The sequence below is a fragment of the Quercus lobata genome, chromosome 2, assembly GCF_001633185.2.
Source record: "Quercus lobata isolate SW786 chromosome 2, ValleyOak3.0 Primary Assembly, whole genome shotgun sequence".
Taxonomy (NCBI): Eukaryota; Viridiplantae; Streptophyta; class Magnoliopsida; order Fagales; family Fagaceae; genus Quercus; species Quercus lobata.
This window is the reverse complement of record NC_044905.1, coordinates 81,700,162-81,721,428: the sequence shown is the minus strand read 5'-3', so window position 1 is coordinate 81,721,428 and position 21,267 is coordinate 81,700,162. Positions and strand designations below refer to the sequence as shown.

The 21,267-nt window shown below is 34.2% G+C and overlaps 3 protein-coding genes across 4 annotated transcripts; 1 reads left to right on the top strand and 2 right to left on the bottom strand.

The window, feature by feature from the left end:
- Positions 1–2,716: 2,716 nt before the first annotated feature.
- On the bottom strand, positions 2,717–5,586 carry LOC115978353 (glutathione S-transferase T3-like). Of its 2 annotated transcripts, XM_031100373.1 has the most exons (3): positions 5,353–5,586; positions 3,523–3,971; positions 2,717–3,433 (listed from the first exon to the last, which is right to left on the bottom strand). In XM_031100373.1, exons 2-3 carry the CDS (start codon positions 3,967–3,969, stop codon positions 2,762–2,764), a joined length of 1,119 nt encoding a protein of 372 aa, XP_030956233.1. In that variant the 5' UTR covers positions 3,970–3,971; positions 5,353–5,586; the 3' UTR covers positions 2,717–2,761. The 2 variants fall into 2 exon arrangements, with proteins under 2 accessions (XP_030956233.1, XP_030956232.1); XM_031100372.1 differs by lacking the exon at positions 5,353–5,586 and having other exon boundaries at positions 3,523–4,245.
- A 10,519-nt stretch (positions 5,587–16,105) lies between these two features.
- LOC115972302 (F-box/kelch-repeat protein At3g06240-like) lies at positions 16,106–17,287 on the top strand. The gene has a single exon (XM_031092541.1). It carries the CDS (start codon positions 16,106–16,108, stop codon positions 17,285–17,287), a length of 1,182 nt encoding a protein of 393 aa, XP_030948401.1.
- A 1,019-nt stretch (positions 17,288–18,306) lies between these two features.
- On the bottom strand, positions 18,307–20,365 carry LOC115967050 (protein FEZ). Its single transcript, XM_031086145.1, has 3 exons — positions 19,927–20,365; positions 19,125–19,426; positions 18,307–19,011 (listed from the first exon to the last, which is right to left on the bottom strand). Exons 1-3 carry the CDS (start codon positions 20,105–20,107, stop codon positions 18,307–18,309), a joined length of 1,188 nt encoding a protein of 395 aa, XP_030942005.1. The 5' UTR covers positions 20,108–20,365.
- Positions 20,366–21,267: the final 902 nt, after the last annotated feature.

Sequence of the window (21,267 nt, the reverse complement as noted above, 5' to 3'; positions counted from 1 at the left end):
CCATAGAGTTTTTTGTATTACACTTTATACTTCATCAATTACAACTTGTGATGTGTTTAATTTTTTTTTTCTATTTTAAATTTAAGTAATTTTATTTAAAATAAATAGATAAATACGCAAGTTGTGATTGTTTGAGTATAAAATGAAATAAAAAAAGAGGTCCCTATTGTGACAATGAAAGTTATAAATTTCTAATAATCTAAGCAAGTGTTTTAGGCCCAATGTAAAACAATTTACGCAGCCCCAGTGGGCTTATTTTATTGTCAACCAAAGACAAAACATCCAAAATTGGAGAAAACATTTTGCATTGAAACAAATACAACACTAGTTGCTTGCTAATGGTCCGTTTGGATTGAAGGGGAGTAGAGTAGAGTAGATTTAACATAAAATTAGTTTATTTTTAGCCAACTCTACTCTACTCCCCTTTACTCCCCCTCCTTCCCCCCTCCAACCAAACAGGTCATAAATGTCTTATATTATGTTGAAATCCAAGTCCAAACATATTTTGCTGTCTTTTATTTATTTTCTTTATGTTTTTTAGAAGAACAAAAATACGATTTATTAAAAAAAAAAACTAAATCCATAACCAACCTAAAATTGGTCAATATAAAAATATTTTAGACATGATTAGCATTAACCCAAATCTCAAGACTTTCTTTGTATTTTACTTTTTACCCTTTTTGCTATCTATTTATGACTTTTTTTTTTTTTTTAATGAACTTCATTATAAGGCTTTGAAGCCGAAATTCCCATAGAAATAAGATCAGGCCTTAAGGATCTCTTCATGAACCAAAACCGCCCACTTGGAGCTTACTTAATACAAACATAACAGGCCCAAAACACAGACTCTCTTGCAAAATGCCCAGAGACTAAAATTTTCAATTCCCGTAGATTTACAAAAAGAGTTGCCCAAGCCCATGATGAATCCAACTCCTCAAGAAAGAAAATGGTTTTAAAAGGATTGGGGTGTATTCTAAGTGGCTGATGAATGAAGCCAACTTAATCGTTGATTATGTTGTAACACTATTGAAGAAGAATCCCTATCCGCATATGACTAGTCAAACCGCGTTTCATATAAAAAATAGAGGATGTACGTAAAGGTTTTCATATTTCAGCCAGAGACAACAATTTCACCAAACTTAACATGAGGAGATCAGGTCCAGCTCCTACTATTTACTGCAAGATTTGTTGGAAGACATCCTTACAAGGCTTCCAGTGAAATCTATAATACGATTCAAGTTTGTAAAGAAGTCATGGTACTCTCTTTTCCAAAACCCTATTTTCATTGCCAAATGCCAACACCACCATTCTTCTCACAAAATTCCAAGTCTGCTCATTGAGGGCCAAGACAAATACACTTTTTCCCCTCATTCTGTTGATGAAGAAGTAGGGGTTTTTATCCTAGAATCAATGTGGACATACCCTTTTTTTCAAAGAGCTTAAAGAAGTCTATTTTAGGGGGGACTTATATATTTGATTGCATCAACGACATAATTTGCCTAGGCGATGAAACTAATGGCTACATCTTATGGAATCTAGCGATCAAAGAATATAAGGTCCTTCCTAAACTTCCATTTCATATCTGTCATCCATTTAACACTTTCCATGGTAACACTTTTGCATTTGGTTACGATCACAATTCTAATGACTACAAGGTGGTACAAATTGTCACTTATTCCAGAGACAATATTCTACATCTAGTTGTTCATGTTTACAACCTAAGAGCATCTCCAGCAGCCTCTCTAAATTTTTGCCTAATTTTTGCCTGTTTGGAGAATGAACAGTGACATTTAGCTTTTAGCTACCCACTTTTTAAAATACACTTTCCAACAGACTCTCTATTCTTTCTCTATCTCATTTAAATATTATTTCTTCATTCTTTTTTTATTATTTCTTTAATCTTTCTTTATTATTTTTTTATTCTTCCCCAATAACTATATTTTTCAAATTTCTAACAGCTATATTTTTAAACTTCCCAACGGTAACATTTTCAAAATTTTCAAAACTTTTTCAAAACTTTTTCAAAATTTTCAACAATTATATAGGCTTTTTTTTAAGGGTCATATTTTTCAAATGGTAATATTTCTCAATAGTCATATGTTTCAAAAAACTTGATAAATTTTAAGATTTACATAGTTTTGATAAATTTCAAATTACATAGAATTTTTAAAGTACTTGTACAAGACATATAGTCATGAAGATCAAGCTACAGTTAGAAGTATTCATGAAAATCGCATAGTCACTCATTTGTTGGATAAAGCAATATTGTTTTAGCTTAAGAATAAAATCTAGAACTGAGCTTAAGAATAAAATCTAGAACTAACACACAATTGTAAAGAACATAATGTATTAAATTAACCCCACTCCTCCTGTCAACGACCAGCAAATAAGCAATGATACCAATAGGGGCTAGTCATGGGAAGCATATATGAATCTCACCAGTACTACATTAAAGAATAAAAACATCAATACAAAAAAAGTTTGACATTTCACAGTTAACACTAAATACTAAACCTGCCTGTTTCATTGTAGCAAGCTATTGATACAAAAGAAGCTTTACAATTTAAAAGCTAATGAAAATTAGCTGTAAAGTTGAACATCATCTTGGATACATGTATATAGTACAGTAGGATCACATTGCAACAAAAAAAAGTGAGTGACCCAACATGTATCCTTAGTCAATAGAATCATATTGTAACAAAATAAAGTTTTAAGCGCTCTCTTAATCATACAAAACAAGAGCATTGATGAAAATAATAGTCTAATGACTAGACCTTCGTTTTTCAAGGATCTCCATTTGGCGCTGATGAATATATTCTTGTTGCATTGAAGACAACGTACTTACATCCATCATCATAATCTCTGTTTCCTCCTTCACTTGTTTCATTCTAATTTTCTCCATTTCATTGTCCTCCTTCAATCTATCCAATCTCATTTTTTCCATTACATTTGCCTCTTTCAAATTTTTCATAGCCAATTCTATTTTCATTTTTTCCGTTTCAAGTTTTTTATCCTCAAGAAGAATTCGAGCCATCTCTTGCTCATGGTCTGCAAGACGTCCTTTCTCAATACAAGCCATTTTCATCTCATTCATTTTTCTTTTTTCTTCCATCATAACATTCAATACATCTTCTATGTGAGAAGTCGTACCTTCTTTGCATTTTTGTTTCTTCAATCTTTCTTTTTCAGCTTTCACCCCTGGTGGTCTCTCCAAGTTTATAATCGGAACTTGTAGAGCATCATCATCCTCTAAATGTTCAAACTCCAGATTAGAAGGTGAAGATGGCTCAAATCTCCTTTTTTTCATTTTTTTTGGTTGTTGATTGTTAACAATAACCAGCCATTTTGGTGAGTGCTTTAACAGATTCCAACAATGCTCATACTGAAATTTGGTGCCCTGGATTGCATTATAAAGGTTTCTTGCTGCAACAAGCTGAACAATTAACAAATAGATTATAGTTACTATCTTGAAACAATTGGAATAAATTAGCAAATTAACACAAATTTCTTTATAAGATTTACCTTGTCTTCTTTAGTCTTACCACTTTCATTCTTCGATTCAATTTGTGACAAAAACCCACAAAACTTATTGGTGGAAAGTTGAATCGTTGACCATCGGTTCATAAGAGAACCCACCGTACGCTCAGAAGTGAAGGTCTTCCACTTGTGGTAGTACTCCCAAATTCTCGTCCAATATGTTTCGCGTTTTTGGTTATTACTTTTCACTACATCTTGGTTGACATTAAGAAAGGCAGACACAAGAAGGATGTCTTCTTCTATGGAGAAGTTGATGCCACGTTGTGATTTCTTGGTTGTGGATTCAACTTGGGGTGGAGACATTTGGCTGAATGTTTGGGCTTGTGGAACACTGTCTTCATCACTAATATGTGAAGATCCAGACATATAATCATTAAAGCTATCTTCTATAAGATCAGTGAATGATGTGCCTCTTGGAATACCCGAATCCATCCCTAGTAACAAAAACAAAAAATAAAAACACATAATGCTAATGAATAAACATAGCAAGCTCTCTTCCATATGCATTTAGTTGATAGTTAACACTAATTACTTATTACAACTTATTCCATTACATGACATTATTAATAAGCATGTATGTCAAGACTGCCTTTAGCAGATAAAACTAGTGCAGCAACAAATGCAAAAATAAAGGCAATATTATGAGCATTTTTCATCCCTAAAAGCTACCTTATTACCCTCCAATTGTAACTCAATACCCTCTTATTAGCAATGTGGAATTACCATGATTATATAGGATGCTTGCACTGTGGAATTACCACTTCATCTCTTTGCAATCTATTGTATCACCCTTGCAACTAAAAATTATATCCAATCTCCAATCTTTTAGGTTCCGAAACATAAAGTATGATAAAGACATATAACAGAACATGGAAAAAAAGCTCACACACTCCCTGAACTTTGAGATGAATCAATTCAATTGGAGATGACAAGGGAGTATGAATCAGTTCAATTGAGATGGAGAGAGAAAGTTTTAGAGAGAGAGATGGACAAACTGTAGAAGGTGCCCACTGTAAAATGAAAATTGATACCAATACCATAAAATGCAAAAAACAGACGAACATAAAAAAATCAAATCAATGAAAATCAAATCGAAACAATCAAAGAAAATACATCACATATTTATAGATTCTAAACATTAGCTCAAAACAACAGAATTGAACTGAGATTAAAACCAATACTTTGGTTGAAGGCACAAAGATAGACCCAAAAATCCCAGATGACGAAGAAGATTCTTTAATTGGACCTAAAAAGTTCAGAAGTCAAGGAAGAAGATGACGCCGTTTTCTTATTCCCGTCCATTGCTTCTCTCAGAAACCTCTCTGTTGGTGTGTGTCTATATATATATTCAACAACTACTGTCTAAGAAAAAATTTCCCAAGTTCCCCCTGCCTTCTCTGTTTTCCTCAGAGCAAGATTTCAATCATATTACTGTAACACATGAATCAAAATGCATTGAAAAAAAAATAAAAGAACAAGAAGAAGGAAGGAAGAAAGAAAGGGATTAAGCTCTGTATCAGGGAAGGCCTTAAGTCGAACAGTTGGCATGCAAAAATAGAGATGAAGCCAAAAAATTTATTAAAAAATAAGAAACTAAAAGGAATCAGATTAGCTTATTGACTCTAAATAAGATTGATTAAATATCTATAGATGAGATCAAGAAACAGAGTGAAAAGAAAAACACAAATCAGAGATACATAGAAAAAACCCATAAATCCAAAACTAAATCCAGACAGTAGCAATAGCAAATCATGCAAAACCACCAATAAATTCAAACATTATTCAAAAAAAACCATGAAATAAAATTTTGGGTACCGATTTCCGTTGTTGACCGATATTCTCAGATTTCCATTGTTGACCGATGTTCTCAGATTTCCGTTCTTCCTCACTGGTGGTTGAGCCACGATTTGGGCTTCAAAATATCTGGGCAGATCGTTTTGTGAGAGAGCTTCGTCGATTTTATGCTTCACCGTCGTTTTCTGATGAGAAGCAAAGAGAGAGTTTTTTTCTAAAGAAGCAAGAGAGAGACGGAGTGAAGAAGAAAGAGAAAGGAAGGAAAGAGAAAAAACTATTTTTTTAATTCAACCGGTATTAGTTTAATGAGAAATATTTTTTGGAAACGCTACAGTGATTGCTACAGTGCTCTCCAGACCTGGAGAGTCACTGTAGCAAATCTAAAAAAAAAAATAGAGATAGAGAGGCTGCTGGACTTCGTTTTGGGCGTGAATAGTAGTTTTTTTCTCCAAATTTTAGATATGCCTAGCTCTGTTGGAGATGCTCTAAGAACTGATTCTTGGAGACAAGTTAACACCGCTTTTGAACCTTCAGTCATTCATTTTCCATTATATTTTTCAAATGAAATATACTTGAATGGAGTTCATCATTGGATTGGTCGCTCTAGGAACAAACACAAGGGGATCAAGAGGACTTGTGAGATCATTGTATCATTTGACATGAGAGATGAGGTGTTTCATACAATAAGGATGCCAAATCCTGGTGATACATGGCCTATCAGGTACATTTCTAACACTTTATCTGTGTTAAGTAATTGTCTTGCTTTGATTTTTTTTACGATACACACGAGGATGAAGGGAAGTAACTTTGAAATATGGATAATGAATGAATATGGGTTGAGGAAACTTGGACCAAAAGTTTTGTAATTAGAACTTTCTTCCCAGATGAATTACTGGTACTTATGTGCTGTCAGCCTTTACTATTAGGTAATAAGTTTCATTTGATTGATCGGGTCACGGACAAACTCTTGTGTGACTTCGGTGCTCAGATAAATAATAATCTTCAACTTAGAAATCTTCCAAAATCATTTTTTGTAGCAAAGGTTGTGCTTTATGTGGAGAGTCTAGTTTCTGTCATTGATGGAAATTTCTATGAGAGTTAGAGCCTTTGCATACCTAATGCAAGATCTAATGTGTGACCTTCTTGACACCTTTCATAGGTTATTTTAGTTGTTATTGAGTTTTTTAGGATAGAAAACTTTTGGATAAATTTTAATTAAGTTGTACTACAATAAGGGCTATTTAATATTTTCCAAAAACCTTGAATGGACTGTCCTTGGCTGTACCATCTTATTATGTTTTAAGTCATTTTCCTATTTGATTTAGAAGTTCTTAAGTTCTTTTTTGTTTGCCATTAGTTTATTACTAATCTAGTCATTCTAGGATTATGTTGTTTAGAGTCTATTTCTTCTAGGAGAGGATTTAATAATAGCCTATATAAAGGGCTTTATTGTAGTCAATAATATTCTTAGTGAGATTGATTCTAATAAAATTTCAGCATCTTATTATAAGCTTTGAGGGTGTGATTGTGTCTTCTCCTACATAAGCGTGCTTGCTTGAGATTTAATATGTCTTGGCTCCAAATAATTATTTGTATACCATATATGCTATTTAATTTCTTTTTGAAGTACGTGAGGATTTGAAATTCCAAGATGATTTCTCTATCAACAAGCCGAGAGACCATTAAGTGCCTTTTTGATGTACCAATTTAGCTAAATTCAGAATGTAAGAGATTAAGTGCAATTACGTTTTTTTTCTCTTAATAGTGAATGTTAATGGGTGATAAGGTGATATTGCAACTTATATAAATAATGTGACACAACTCTGCTTGTTTTGAAGTAAAATATTTTCAAACGTAAAATATTTACATATAAAACATTTTTAGTAAAATATTTTTAAGTGTTTGGTATGACAAGTAAAATTTTTTAAGCAAACCATCAAAATTAGTGACTTAGCCATTGAAGTTGTCGGTGTTGGAAGTCAATTGACCAAACCATCGAAATCAGTAGTCGGACTACCAGAAACTGCCGCCAAAGTGGTGTCTCTAGTGACCAAACCGCCAGCACTAGTGGCCGGACCGCCAGCACCAGTGGTCGGAGAGATGTCTCAGCCCATTAGACCACCATCATCGATGGTCGGAAAGGTGTTTTCAATTATCATACCTCCATCATTATTGACTAGACAACCAACACCTATCACCGGAGCGATAGCTCTGGCCATGCACTTGTTGCCAAAGTGGCAGTTTTGGCCATCGAATTGTTGGTCTCGGCTACGCAGCCTATCGAACTAGTGACCTAGCCACTAGATGGGGTGAGGGGAAGCCATTGTGTGTTTTTGTAAAAAAATTTACCAAATTTTTAAAACTAAAATGTTTTACAACTTTTTATAAAGAATTTTACAATTAACTGAAAATATTTTACAACCACATTTTACAAGCAAACAAACACTTGAAAATAGGAAAACATTTTCCATCAAATATTTTACATCAAAAAAAGTGAAGCTTAAATTTCAATTATGTATTTATATTCAATCTCTAGAATTTGTTGATGGATTGCTAATTTGTTTTGCATTGGTATTGTGATAAAAAGAAAATTATGGACATAAATCATGAGAAAAAATTTGGTAGATTAATGTATCTTTGTTCATATTGCCTAAATATATCAAGGGACATAAATCATGTTAATTCATGCTTGCTTTGGTGTGTAATTTGGTCTAGGATGATTTATACAAACTTGGTTATTGGTTTAGGATGATTTATATTTGGCCTAGGATGTCTAATATTTTTTGTCAAAGACATCTCAATTAATTATTTGGTCTAAGATGATTTCCAATGAATAAACTGAAGCGGAATTGTCAAATTTGGTCCAAACAACTAGAAGTTCTTTGCTATATCGAAAGCCAAAACCAAGTGGAAAAAAGAGAGCATATAAGTCGGCTATGAGAAGAATTCCTACCCGCATAGGAGTGGGACAAATCAAAACGTTTCATACATAGCATATAGGACATGAGGGTTTTCAAATTTCAGAGTGTGTGCGCTGTGAGGGCATTGCGGTTAGTGGTTGTGACCTGCGTGAAGAGAGATCAATAGGCACTTGAGTTTCACATTTCACCAATCAATCAAATATGGAGAGCTTCAACATTTATTTGCCCCAAGACTTGTTGGAAGAAATCCTCAAAGGGCTTCCTATGAAAACTATAATACGTCTCAAGTGTGTAGACAAGTCATGGTATACTGTTTTCGAAGACCCTATTTTCATTTACAAACATAATCGCCACCATTCTTCTCAAAAAAATCCAACTCTTCTGATTGAGAATGTAGATGGTAACACCCTAAGGTCTGTCATGTCCCTGCACCCAGCTGGTGGTCTTGATTTAGGAGTTAGTCTGGACATGCCATTTTTTCAAGATAAATTGGATTATATATCTGATTGCATCAAGGGAATAATTTGCATAAGTGATTTCACCTCATTATTCATCTTATGGAATCCAGCAATTCATCAGAGAACATAAGGCCATTCCTAAACGTCCTAGCTAGTCCCGTTTCTAGTCCAGCTAACATACACTAAAATGATCCCACAGTTGCATTTGGTTACGATCACATATCTAATGACTATAAGCTGGTTCAAGTTGACACTTATTGGACAGATCAAGGCCACATGACTGAATACATTATGCATCCAGTTGTTCATCTTTACACCCTGAGTACTGATTCTTGGAGGCAAATTGACACTAGTTTTGATTGCACAATCATTTGTTTTCCTGGCGATTATTGTAGTAATGAATACTTTAATGGAGTTTATCATTGGCCTACCTGTATCCTCTTGAATGAACACGGGCGAGATTGTGAGGTCATTGTATGCTTTGACATGAGGGATAAAGTGTTTAATAAAGATGCCAAATCTTGGTGATATTTCACATTTTGAGGAGATTTGGAAAACTGTAGCCCTTTTAAATGATTGTGTTGCTTTGATTATTTATGATTTGAACGACTCGATGATAGAGAAACACTAGACTTTGATATATGGGTGATGAATGAATATGGAATTGAGGAATCTTGGACCAAACAATTAGTAATTGGACCCCTCACAGTAGTGTATGATGAGCTTCTTCTGGTAGATGATAAGCTTGTTTTAATTAGGGACAAAGGACATATACTAATGTACGCTTCGGAGCTCATGAAATTAAGAATCTTAAACTTAGAAATCTTCCAGACTCGGTTCTTTTACCACATGTTATTACTTATGGGGAGAGTCTAGTTTCAGTGACGGGAGGAAATGTCTTTAAGAGTTAGTATATCCTTGCTCCTAATAATTATTTGTGTACCATATGTTTGTTTCTCTCTTCTTTTTCTTTTTTTAATTAACATTAGGATTTGAAATTCCAAGATAATTTTTCTAACATCATGCCAAGAAACCATTAAAGTTTCTTTCTGATGTATCAATTGAGCTAAAAATTGAGTCTAAAGGATTTTCCTACTAATGATTGTTAATGAGTGCTTTAGAGAAGGTGATACTGTATCTAAATATATATATATATATATATATATATATATATAGAGAGAGAGAGAGAGAGAGAGAGAGAGAGAGAGAGAGAGAGAGAGAGAGAGAGAGGTAAATCTTAGAGAAAATTCAATTAAATTCTACAATGGAAGTCCAATTTTTATAGCATGTGTCCTAAATTATTTATTTTTAAAGATTTTTATTTCTTAATTTTGTAGCCAAATGTAGGATCACATCATAAATATTAATCCAAATGAGTTATTGAATACAAAAACCAAAAAGTCTAAAATTAATGAACTATTAAAAAAAAAAAAGTGCTTCACAATATCAAAAACTAAGAATTAATAAAAATAATATGGACAATTTACATTTTTTACCTAATAATATTCTTACAAGATTTTTTAAAGAGTTAACAAAATATAAAATGATTATATATCAATAATATTTAAAGTGTGTGTATATATATATATATATATAGGAATTATACTATGTATTTTAATGTGTATCTTTTAAGTATAATGAGTGCTTTAGAGAAGGTGATATTGTATCTAATATAGATAATGTGTTGTAACATTTCAATTCTCTATTCCTACTCAATCTCTATAATTCGTTGATGGGTCAATGTATAATTAATTTGTTGGATTGTGCTAAAAAGTTTGGGGGAAGTAAATAATGCGAAACATTTCAGTCATTAATGTATCTTTGTTTATATTGCATAAATCTATGTTTGTTGAGACTGACCATGCCTCGTGAAGAATGGGAAATGCCTCGCAACATGTGTGGGTCAAGCTAGAGTGAGAGTTGGTTGGGAGATTGGGTAGACTTCTCCATAACATCTCAACTTTTGCTTGCTTTGGTGTGTATTTGGTCTAATCAGATTTATACAAACTTGGTTATTGCTATCTACATTTTGACTTTCTGCTACACTTGAACTAGAGACTAATGGTGGAGTGGTCAGCAATATGATCACCAATGCTAGCTATATTCTAATATTCTCCCAAATGGATGTATATTCTATTGGAAAATATGGCTAAATAAACCAGTTTTGATCCAACAATACAAACCCTAAAAATTAGCAATGACAAAAATAAATAGATAGAATTAGAAAGATCTCACAAACAATAGAATCACTCAAAATGCGTTGTCTTTAAAAGTTGTTTAAAGGTTGATTCGTGCCACCTGAAATAGAACTCGGTGCGAATGGCTCTCTTGGCCAAGTAGCCTCCCAAGATTAGACTATAGTGATTTCTTCAAGTTGATCACACACTCAAGCAAGAATAACTAAGAACAATCTTAATTTTCCTTTCCTTAAAACTAAAAACAAAAATGAAGCTGAAATTTCTATGCAAAAAAACCAGAGCAAACAGAGAAGAGAGACGGCTAGAGAAGATGAAGAATGAATTATATGAATAGTGTGAATTGTGGGGTTTTATAAGCCAAGTAAGCAAAGGACTTGGGCTGCTCCAACGGTTACTGTGCATGCCCAATGGGTAGCACATTAAATGCCCAAACAGGTTGCTTGGTTAATGCCCAACAGGTAGAACCGAATTGGGCTTAAAGGAAAGGAAAGGGAAAAGGAATGAGGCCCAAGAGAGGTATAACAAACCCAAGCCCAAGCCAACACCTAGCTCATTGTATTCCAACTTACTACTTAAGATATGCAAAGGCTTATAAACTTATAACAAGGTTTATCCCTAACCAATGTGAGACACAAAGTACAGGTTAAGTGTTTGAAACACACTCACTCCAATATATTCACAACAAAGTTGCTAAATTATCTCTTTTCTTGTTGGTTATTATTTGGAACTAGTTGCAAGTCCATGCAATGCATGGAACAATACAATTTTTTATGTAGATTTTTATTTATTTTTTTCGTTTGGTTAAGTAAACACCAAAATGGATCAAACTGGACCGAACTGGTCCTAATGGGCTAAAGTTGACTTAAATAAACCGAATAGACCAAAATGGACCAAACTAGACTAAATCATTTGCCACATCACCATTTTTTTTTATTGATTTGTTCTTCTAATTTTTTGATAATATTAAATATATTAACTAATTAACTTTACACATTCATCTTGGATTTTTTTTCTAATAATATGTTAGATAGTTTACTATATTTAATATTATCCAAAAAATTAGAGGAATAAATCAATACAAAAAATGGTGAGGTGGCAATTTTTTTTTTTGCTGAATGAGGTGGCAAATGTTGTGACTCAATAGGAGAGTGGTAATATTAAATCCTACTCTTCAACTTTTAAATATTATATAGATAGCATTTTTTTTCCTCCCATCCACTTCTATTTGAACTGTAATAGCAATGCTTAGTTATAGTTACACATTGTGCAATTATAATTTTGTTGTAATTTTAATATCAGAAATCTGAAACTTGGTTTTGGACCGAGAAAAATCGCGTCCTATTCCAATTTAACGTGGAGATTTTCTATAAAATAAATAAATAAATAATTGCATAGAATGGTACTTAAGGAGCTGTGAAGGGTGTAGTTAGAGCTTGGTAATGCCAATTACATTTCATACTTGTGTTTGGAACCAGTTTTCAATCTAGATAATTGAGTCTTAACATGTAAATAATATTCTGGAACGTCCCGGACCAATAAAGATTTTTTGAAATTAGCTTGTGTCGACATTTAGGATCCGTTTGGTTGGGAGGATGGAAAAGTGGGAGGATAGAAAATTGTGGGAGGATGGAAAAGTGGAAGGATAGAAAAGATTTAGTTTTCTCTTATTTGTGTTTGGTTGGAAGGGTGGAAAAGTGGAAGGATAGAAAACTTTTTTGTTTAGTTGAGATAAAAAATGAGATGATGAAAAATGAAGTTGATATAAATTTACCATTATATCCTTACTAAATATATAAACAAAAAGTAACACATTTATTATTAAAAAAAAATTGTATGGACACTTTAATTTTTTTATTTATATATAAAATAAGCAAATGCTAAAAGGATATTTAAAAAAAAAAAAAAGAGATAAAAAAAAAACAAAAAGAAGAACCGCTACTGTGCAAAATTTTATCCACAAAAAAAAAAAAAAAAAAAAAAACAAAACCAAAACCAAAACCAACGTGAACGTACTGTGCAAACCTGTAGAGATTTTATCCAGGCCAAAAAAAAAAAAAAAAAAAAAAAAAAAAAAAAAAAAAAACACGCTGGAAAGACAAAAAGTTGGCATGGGATAGAGGAGGGCAATTTTGTCCAATATACTCTTCCTCCTTTTCTCCCCCATTTTCTCTTCATTTTGGAGTGATTGAATTGTGGTGGGCTCAGAGAGAAAATAACTAGGCCCCACCACTTTTCTCTCCCCCTCCCCCTCTCATCCAAACACCATTCCCACCCATTTTCTCTCCTATTTTCCACTCTTTTTTTTCCATCCTCCCTAAAATCCACCCATCCAAACATAGCCTTAGTTTTCTACTTTGGAAATTTAAAAGGGTGATTTTTTTTTTTTGGGGGTCATATTTATACCTGAGCAATGAGCATAAGAGCATGTGACATATCATTGTTGGGCTCTTGGGCTCTTATCTTCTCCCTTCCAGGCCAATCTTCAGCTCGGGCAATGGATTCTTGCACAAAAGCAAAGAATTTTATATTATCACATTGTTAGAGGTGGGTGATGAACACGAATTCGTCGAATTGGCCATTTAGTATGTGCTTGTCATTGTCATCTGTAAATGCATGGCACTGAATTCCAATACATGATTTGATTTTGATTTTGCATAATCAACTTTCTTGATACTTCTTCATGACTTTCGGATAGTCTTAAATGGTACAATGAAGTTTCCATGTTTCACTAAACTTGGATGGTTCTCATAAGTAATTATGTAATCTGTTGGCTGGACCCAACTACGTAAGATATTGCATTAAATTTTGGAGAACATGAGAGTATCAAATGGCATAAAGAGATTTTAAACTACTTAGGACAAACTGAAAACTTGTTCAGTAAATCTCAACATATTGGTACATAAGATGAATTTGGTACTCTCAGTTACTTTTGGGTGAAAACTCAATTCCAGAAGTGTCTCCTTGGAGACCATCTAAATCTGAGCTCTATGGATAATCATTTGTAGTGACCCAAAAATGGGGGTCTTGCATTCCATAGAATCCCACATCGCCTAGAGAAGCACATGAGAATGTATTTATAAGGAATGACCTCCTTTTAATGTGTAGATAGATGTCTTTTCTCCCAGTATTGTGTGCTTTGAGAGAGAACAAAACCGTGAGGGACATGAGCCCATAAGCGGACAATATCTACACAGTTGAGGCGGAGTCGTTATAGATGGTATCAGAGCCATGCCCTAGCCGGAAGTGTGGGCCCCACACGTGAGGACGCGTGTGCCTGTAAGAATTGCAAACTAAGTTCTAATTAATTGTTTGTTTACTGAAACAGGGTTAACTACTACTGGCTCTATTTATAGATTTTTGTTTTGACTTATAACCACGTTTGTTAGGAAATATAGACCCCGGTTGATAGAATTAACAAGTTTTAAACCCAAGTTGTTAATTAGATTTATTATTAATAAACTTTGTTAAAACATACAAACATATATATCGTGTCAATATCATGCAGTGGAAAAATAAATAAGACAAGATATGATGACCTAGGAAAACCAATGAAATAAACTAGTTTCACAGTAAAAAAACCTGGAAGGAAACCTTCCTGAAAAGCAATCCACTATAGTAAAGAGAAGTTTTAGATCTAGTACAAAACTTTTGTCTCTAGACTCTACAATCCCTGTAGATGAACTTAAAACAGAAACCTTCTACTGCTTCCGAACCTCTGAACTCTTCAATATATGAATGCCACCCTTTTGCACAGATCCCAGTACGTAACTAAACAATGATGCACGACTCCTAGTACATGACTAATTCACCAACTTGAAGAAGATGTTGGCCACAAAGTTCTTTATTTCATCAACAATGAAGATCGAGAAGCACTTCGTTATAAAACCCTAAGGCGCAAAAGACGTAATAGCTTCTTTCAAAGAGAATAAGGCATCGATCACTTTTTGCATGTGTTTTACTTGTATTCTCTTGTGTGACGGCCTTTAAAATAAGCTTTATATATGTTTAGGGTTGTGAGAAAAGAAACCCTACACAAATACATTAGCATGGGCCGAAAATCAGATTTGAAAAACTGATTTTCGTATCTGTTGCGAGCTATTGAGAGGTATCGAGCTAGCTATCAAGTTTTAAAATCCAGCATTTTCTCATTTGTATCTTGGACAGACTTGCATGGTTTAACACTTGAACTTGAAACTTTATTTCTTGAAGCATTAAACACATCCTAGATTTACCCAATTACAAGTAAAGTGCGTTTTGTCAAAGGATTAGCCAATTACATAAAATATCGGCATATGTTTCTAACATTAAATCACATATGTCCTAACAACGTTGACCCGAAAAAGAGAGGATAAAAATGAACTATGCAACTTGAACATCTAAAATTCGAATTGGAAAACTCTTAATTTATATTGTACTAGTAATGTAAGATTTACATTATACACTAAACAAATGTGTACAATATTGTACACATTTGCAATAAGTTCTGATTATAGATTAATGTTTTGACTTATAACCACATTGACCCAAAAAATAAAAGGATAAAAACAAAATTATGCACTTTGAACATATATAATTTGAATTGGAAAATTGAAACTTCTTAGTTTACATTGTACTAGTAATATAAGATTTTGTTTCTAAAAAAAAAGTACAATATAAGATTTATATTAATAGTATATGCAAACCTATAATTTACCCACTGGAATTTATGATTAACAAAATTTTATTTCGCAAAAACATCCGATAGGGTTGGGTCATTTGCAAAAATACTCCTAGGTTTCAATTCTTATTTATAACTCTTTGAGGTTTCCATATTCACAAAATGATCCGTGGGCCTAACTTCCATTAACTCTTATGTACTTATACAAAAAAGTGATGTTTTGGTATGATAAAAATCATCATGCTTAAAATTTAAAGTCTTCTTGTTAGAAGTTTGGGAAGGATACAAATACTGGCCAATATTTTTGGACCCATCAAATAGGGTTTCCTTAATTAAAAACGTGTCATCCTCATCCTTCTCTAAAAAGGAAACAGATTCTTGGTAGACAATAAAACACACCCAGTAAAGGACTCTAGAGGGGTTGTAACTTGTAACACTCCTACGTTAAAAATAGTAGCCCCTAATTAAGTCGGTTCTCTTCTCTGTTTCTAACATTGCTCTTATGAATTATTTGCCTCCACAATCAATCAATAAACAAACATGGGGAGGTTAAGGTCCTATTCCTATCTACCACAAGACTTGTTGGAAGAAATTCTCACAAGGCTTCCAGTGATCTCTATAATACGTTTCAAGTGTGTAAACAAGTCATGGTACAATCTTTTTGAAAACCACACTTTCATTGCCAAACACCATCGCCACCATTCTTCTCAAAAAAATCCAAGTCTTCTCGTTGAGGTTGAAGATAGTACCACCACCCCCCAAAGGTCTGTCATGTCTATGCACCTAGCTGAGGGTCTTAATTCTGGAGTCAGTCTGGACATGCCGTTTATTCCAGAGAGATTGGTATATATATCTGATTGCATCAACGGAATAATTTGCTTAAGAGAATTAAGCTCACGCTTGGTCTTATGGAATCCAGCAGTTAGAGAATATAAGGTCATTCCCAATCCTCCTAGTCATGTCCATAGTCCATCTAATGTTTGCTACGATTATCCCACATTTGCATTTGGTTATGATCACATATCTAATGACTATAAGCTGGTTCAGATTGGCACTTATTCGACAGTTCTATATGACTTAATTGACCAGATTTTACATCCAGTTGTTCATATTTACACCCTAAGTACTGATACCTGGAGGCAAATCGACACGGGTTTTGATCATTCAATCCTTAATTTTCCTGGTGAATGTAGTAATAACTTATACTTGAATGGAGTTTATCATTGGCCTGGTTGTATCATCTTGGACAAACACGGACGACATTGTGAGGTCATTGTATGCTTTGACATGAGGGACGAAGTGTTTCAAATAATGAAGATGCCAAATCTTGGTGATATTTCACATATTGAGAAGATTTGGAAAACTGCAGCTGTGTTAAATGATTGTGCTGCTTTGATTATTTATGATTTAAAACAGACAAAACAATTTGATATATGGGTGATGAATGAATATGGGGTCGAGGAGTCTTGGACCAAACAATTTGTAATTGGACCCCTCATAGTAGAATTAACATTGCATGATCAGCTTCTTCTAGTAGATGATAAGCTTGCTTTAATTAACGACAAAGGACATATACTGTTGTATGACTTCGGAGCTCAGGAAATTAAGCATCTTCAACTTAGAAATCTTCCAGGCTCAGTTTTTGTATCACAGGCTATTACTTATGTGGAGAGTCTAGTTTCAGTCGCAAGAGGAAAGGTGGAGGCCAAGAAGAGAGGATAAAAAACTCTATTCTTAACGGAGTCATTTGTTGCAAATAGGGTTTTGATCTTGGCATCCTTGAGGACCATAATGGATAGCTGTGTATAATCGAACATGCCTTACGAAGATTGGGTGATGGATTGCAACACCTGCATCTCAGAGGATTGGGTAGACCTTTTTGCATACCATCTCAACTATTCCTTCCTTTGGTATTTATTTTGGTCTAGGAAGACATACAAACTTTGGTTATTGCTTAGGATATGTATTTTCACTTTGTGCTGCACTGAACCTGAAGAGTAGCGGTACAGTGGTCAGCAAGTCTATGATCACCACTGCTAATTATGATTGAATATTTCACATATTGATCTTAATCAAAGATACTAGAATCTGTTATTTGGAGTCCATCAATCCTTGTATGTATTGGTGGGCATCTTTGCTTGTTTATTTATTTAATTATTTTTACTCAATCTGTGAATGTTTTACATAATGAAAGTATGAAACAGAATTAAGTACTACTGACTCTGCTTATTGATTTTAGTTTTCTTTCATATAGCTATGTTGACAAAAAGGCAGGAATTAATCCTTGTATGTACTGGTGGGCATCTTTGCTTGTTTATTTATTTATTTTTATTCAATCTGTGAATGTTTTACATAATGAAAGTATGAAACAGAGTTAAGAACTACTGACTCTGCTTATTGATTTTAGTTTTCTTTCATATAGCTATGTTGACAAAAAGGCAGGAATTAAAAAAAATATATATAAAAAGGAAGAGAGAGAAAGATAAAAGGAAACAACTGACTTAACTTGTATAAATGGAATATATGGAGCTATACAATGATATAGTAAACAAAATAATTTTTTTTGGACAAAGTTTAACTCCAAACCGGTTTACATAACACACATGGATAGTCTTACAAACTACCACATAGTGAGTTGGAGGAAATAACTCCAAACTGGTTTGGAGCTAAACTTTGTCGTGTTTTTGGCCCAACATAATCCCCCAGAGCTGGAATATGGCTTACTTCCCCAATTTTTCATTTCAAGTATAGCATTTATTTGTGGAGTAATTAGTAGACATCTCACTTGGACAAGGAGCTGAATCCCATGGAAGATTAGGCCTCCAAGCATCATTTGAAGGCAAATTGAAGGGAAATCCAATTGATTGGATGGTTTCCCACTGGTTATTGAGGGCTGCACCTTGGTTCTTCCTGAGGCCTGACACATCCTCTCCTGTGCCCAAGTTTTCTTGCATCTCCTGTGGCAAACTGATTGAGAAGCCACTAAACTGCTGTGGTGGCCCTTCGAAGTCTGTAGTCCTAGAGGCATTACTCACATCACCAATTAAGGCAGGGTTCAAAAGCATGGAAGTGGTATCAACTGCACACTTCATGGGTCCTGACACAAGTGGAGAGAACATGAAGCCATTTTGAAGGTCTCCATTAGAAGCAGGAAATAGGGAAGGCTTATAGACTGTAGGATTAATGGGCTTATAAGAAGGAATATCAAAAGCAGAGAAGCTGCTAGAAGGGGCTTGTTGTAAGTCATTAGTACTGCAAAACTGGATGGCAGACCCAATTTCAGTTGCGCAAGAGATGTTCTCTGAACTGAACTGAGTGCAGTTTGTACCTTGAGTGAACATATCAGATACCAAAGTTTCTGGTAGTGGAGAGACCCAAGAGTGAGAAAAAGCTCTTTGTGCCATAGAGTTTGTTTTCTTAAATATCCTGCAAATTGCCCAGGAATCCTGTGGTGCCAATGGGAAAATAATGATTTAGTATACATATATAAAGTAGTGTATTAGGATCCAGAAATGCTTTTAAAGAAAAAATAGGAGATGGACAATTATACAACACATACATTTGCAGGAATGTTTTTATCTAAGAGCTTCTTTGGTGGTGCTGATTCTGTGAGAGAAGGTAACCGAAATTCGTGCATCATCCAATCAGTTTTTATCCCTTTGGCAGCTCTACCCCTGTAGAAGACAAGGGACTTCTTCAAACCAATGCATTTGGTGCTATCAGAGGAGTATATCGGCCGGTCAGTCCCAGTGGCCTTCCAGAACCCAGCTCCAGTCACTCGGTTTGGCCGTGCACTGTTCCTGTATTTCCTGTCCCTTGGGCAGTAGAAATACCACTCTTTCTCCCCACTAGCTGCCAGCTCTTTTGAAGAAAAAATTGACATGGTAAGTAAGTATTCATTAGGTTCACTATTCATCAAAACTTGAACAAAATCATAACTACAGAAAGTTTATCCTCAAAAGTTTCAAGAAAGACAAAATCAGTTACAAAGCTCTAAGATTAAACATTACTTTGGAAAATATTATAGTACACAGAGCTTTTAAAGTACAGTGATGATGTTAGACTTTTGTTTGTTATCTGAACATGACATGAAACTCTACACCAAACTAAAGGGACTTCCTAGTTATTTGAATAATTTTAACAGTGATTACAATAGATAATATTCTATAGCAAGAAAACGAAAGGAAATTGCTCTTGTTGCTAGGCAGCTAAAAAATGAAAAAGGGAAGCAATGAAAAGAAAGGAAAACTTCATCCATGCTTTGCAGCCTAACCCAACATAAAAGAACAAGTCAGACAAGGAAGATAAAGCAAGTAGTCAAACTGTGAATAAAACCATGCACTAGGGAGGGACTATCTTACTTGGAAGATCCCATGGATCATACTTGTAAATATCAACTTGCTTGATTAGCTCAATAGGGAGAGCTCGCTGCTGAACCTTTCTCTTGAGGTAAAACCCAACAAGTTCCTCATCTGTTGGATGAAACCGAAAACCAGGCAATATCACATCATCAACCTTATCAACATCGTTCTTCTCATCCATTTCCTCTCCTTTATAAATATTGACGGAGTTGAAGAGGTGAAATACGCACTAGAATTGCAAAGAACTTAAAAATAAATATTTTCTTATAGCCACCACCAAAATGCTAACCAAAGTAGGCTTTGTACTAAGCAAAGAAAATTTGGAAAACTAAAGCAGACCCCCTCGAGTGTCAAGTCTTTAAGAACAACTAATTCAACAGTATTAACTGCTCAAGCTATTAAGCAAAACTAATACCATGAACTCAAAGGAGCACTGGTTCACAGTACAGTTCACTTAGTTCAAAGCCATTTATGCATCCTAAGAGGGGGTCTGCTTCCGAAGCTTCAGCCGCCCTTTCAGGGTGACTCCAATGGAAATTGGATTGTGTGTTTTCACGAAAATCGCGATGACTTAGTGATGACTTAGTGAGAAGAGGCCGAAGATAAGCTCTTTTAAGAAACAGCTACCAAGGAACACAAGTCAAGAGAATAGGACTAATTAATTTAAGTTCTCACTTGGCCTTAACTTGAACCTCATATATGGTAGTTTTAAAATCCAAATTAAGGATCTCAATGACTACAAAATCAGCAGCTTCCAGGGTTTTATAGACCAAATTGTTTTCATACGTCCTCATATTCAATAGTCATTGATACGTCCCCACTTTATCTTCAACAAATCAAAAACAAGACGACAAAGCAAGTTTCTTATGTCATGTATATAATAATATTTTATTTGTTTTCCTATAAAATAATCTTTGATTCAATTGTTTTTTTGTGAACTGTTGGATGGAGCAACTTCCAATATAGAAAGCTGAAATTCATATTCAATATTTAAAAATTTCTTTGCAAATTCCATTGAGGAAAATATAAATTTTGGTGTCCTTGATCCAACAATACCATTTCTATTCCATTCTTCAAGGGCTTCTATTCCATTCATTCTCTCTGCCACATATGAACAATGTGACATGTCAGAGTGGACAAATTTGGACTCTTGGTGATTCCTCAACTGAGAATTAGGGAAAGTGGGACCAATTAAGAGTTAAGACATTTGAAATATACTAATATAGTAAACAACCATTTGACCCTTTGAGGGGGCATCCACCAAACTTCTTTCTTAGGGCAGCTGAACTTTTCCCACCTCTAGTTTATTGATCTACTACTTGGCAAGCTAAGCCAAAGTCC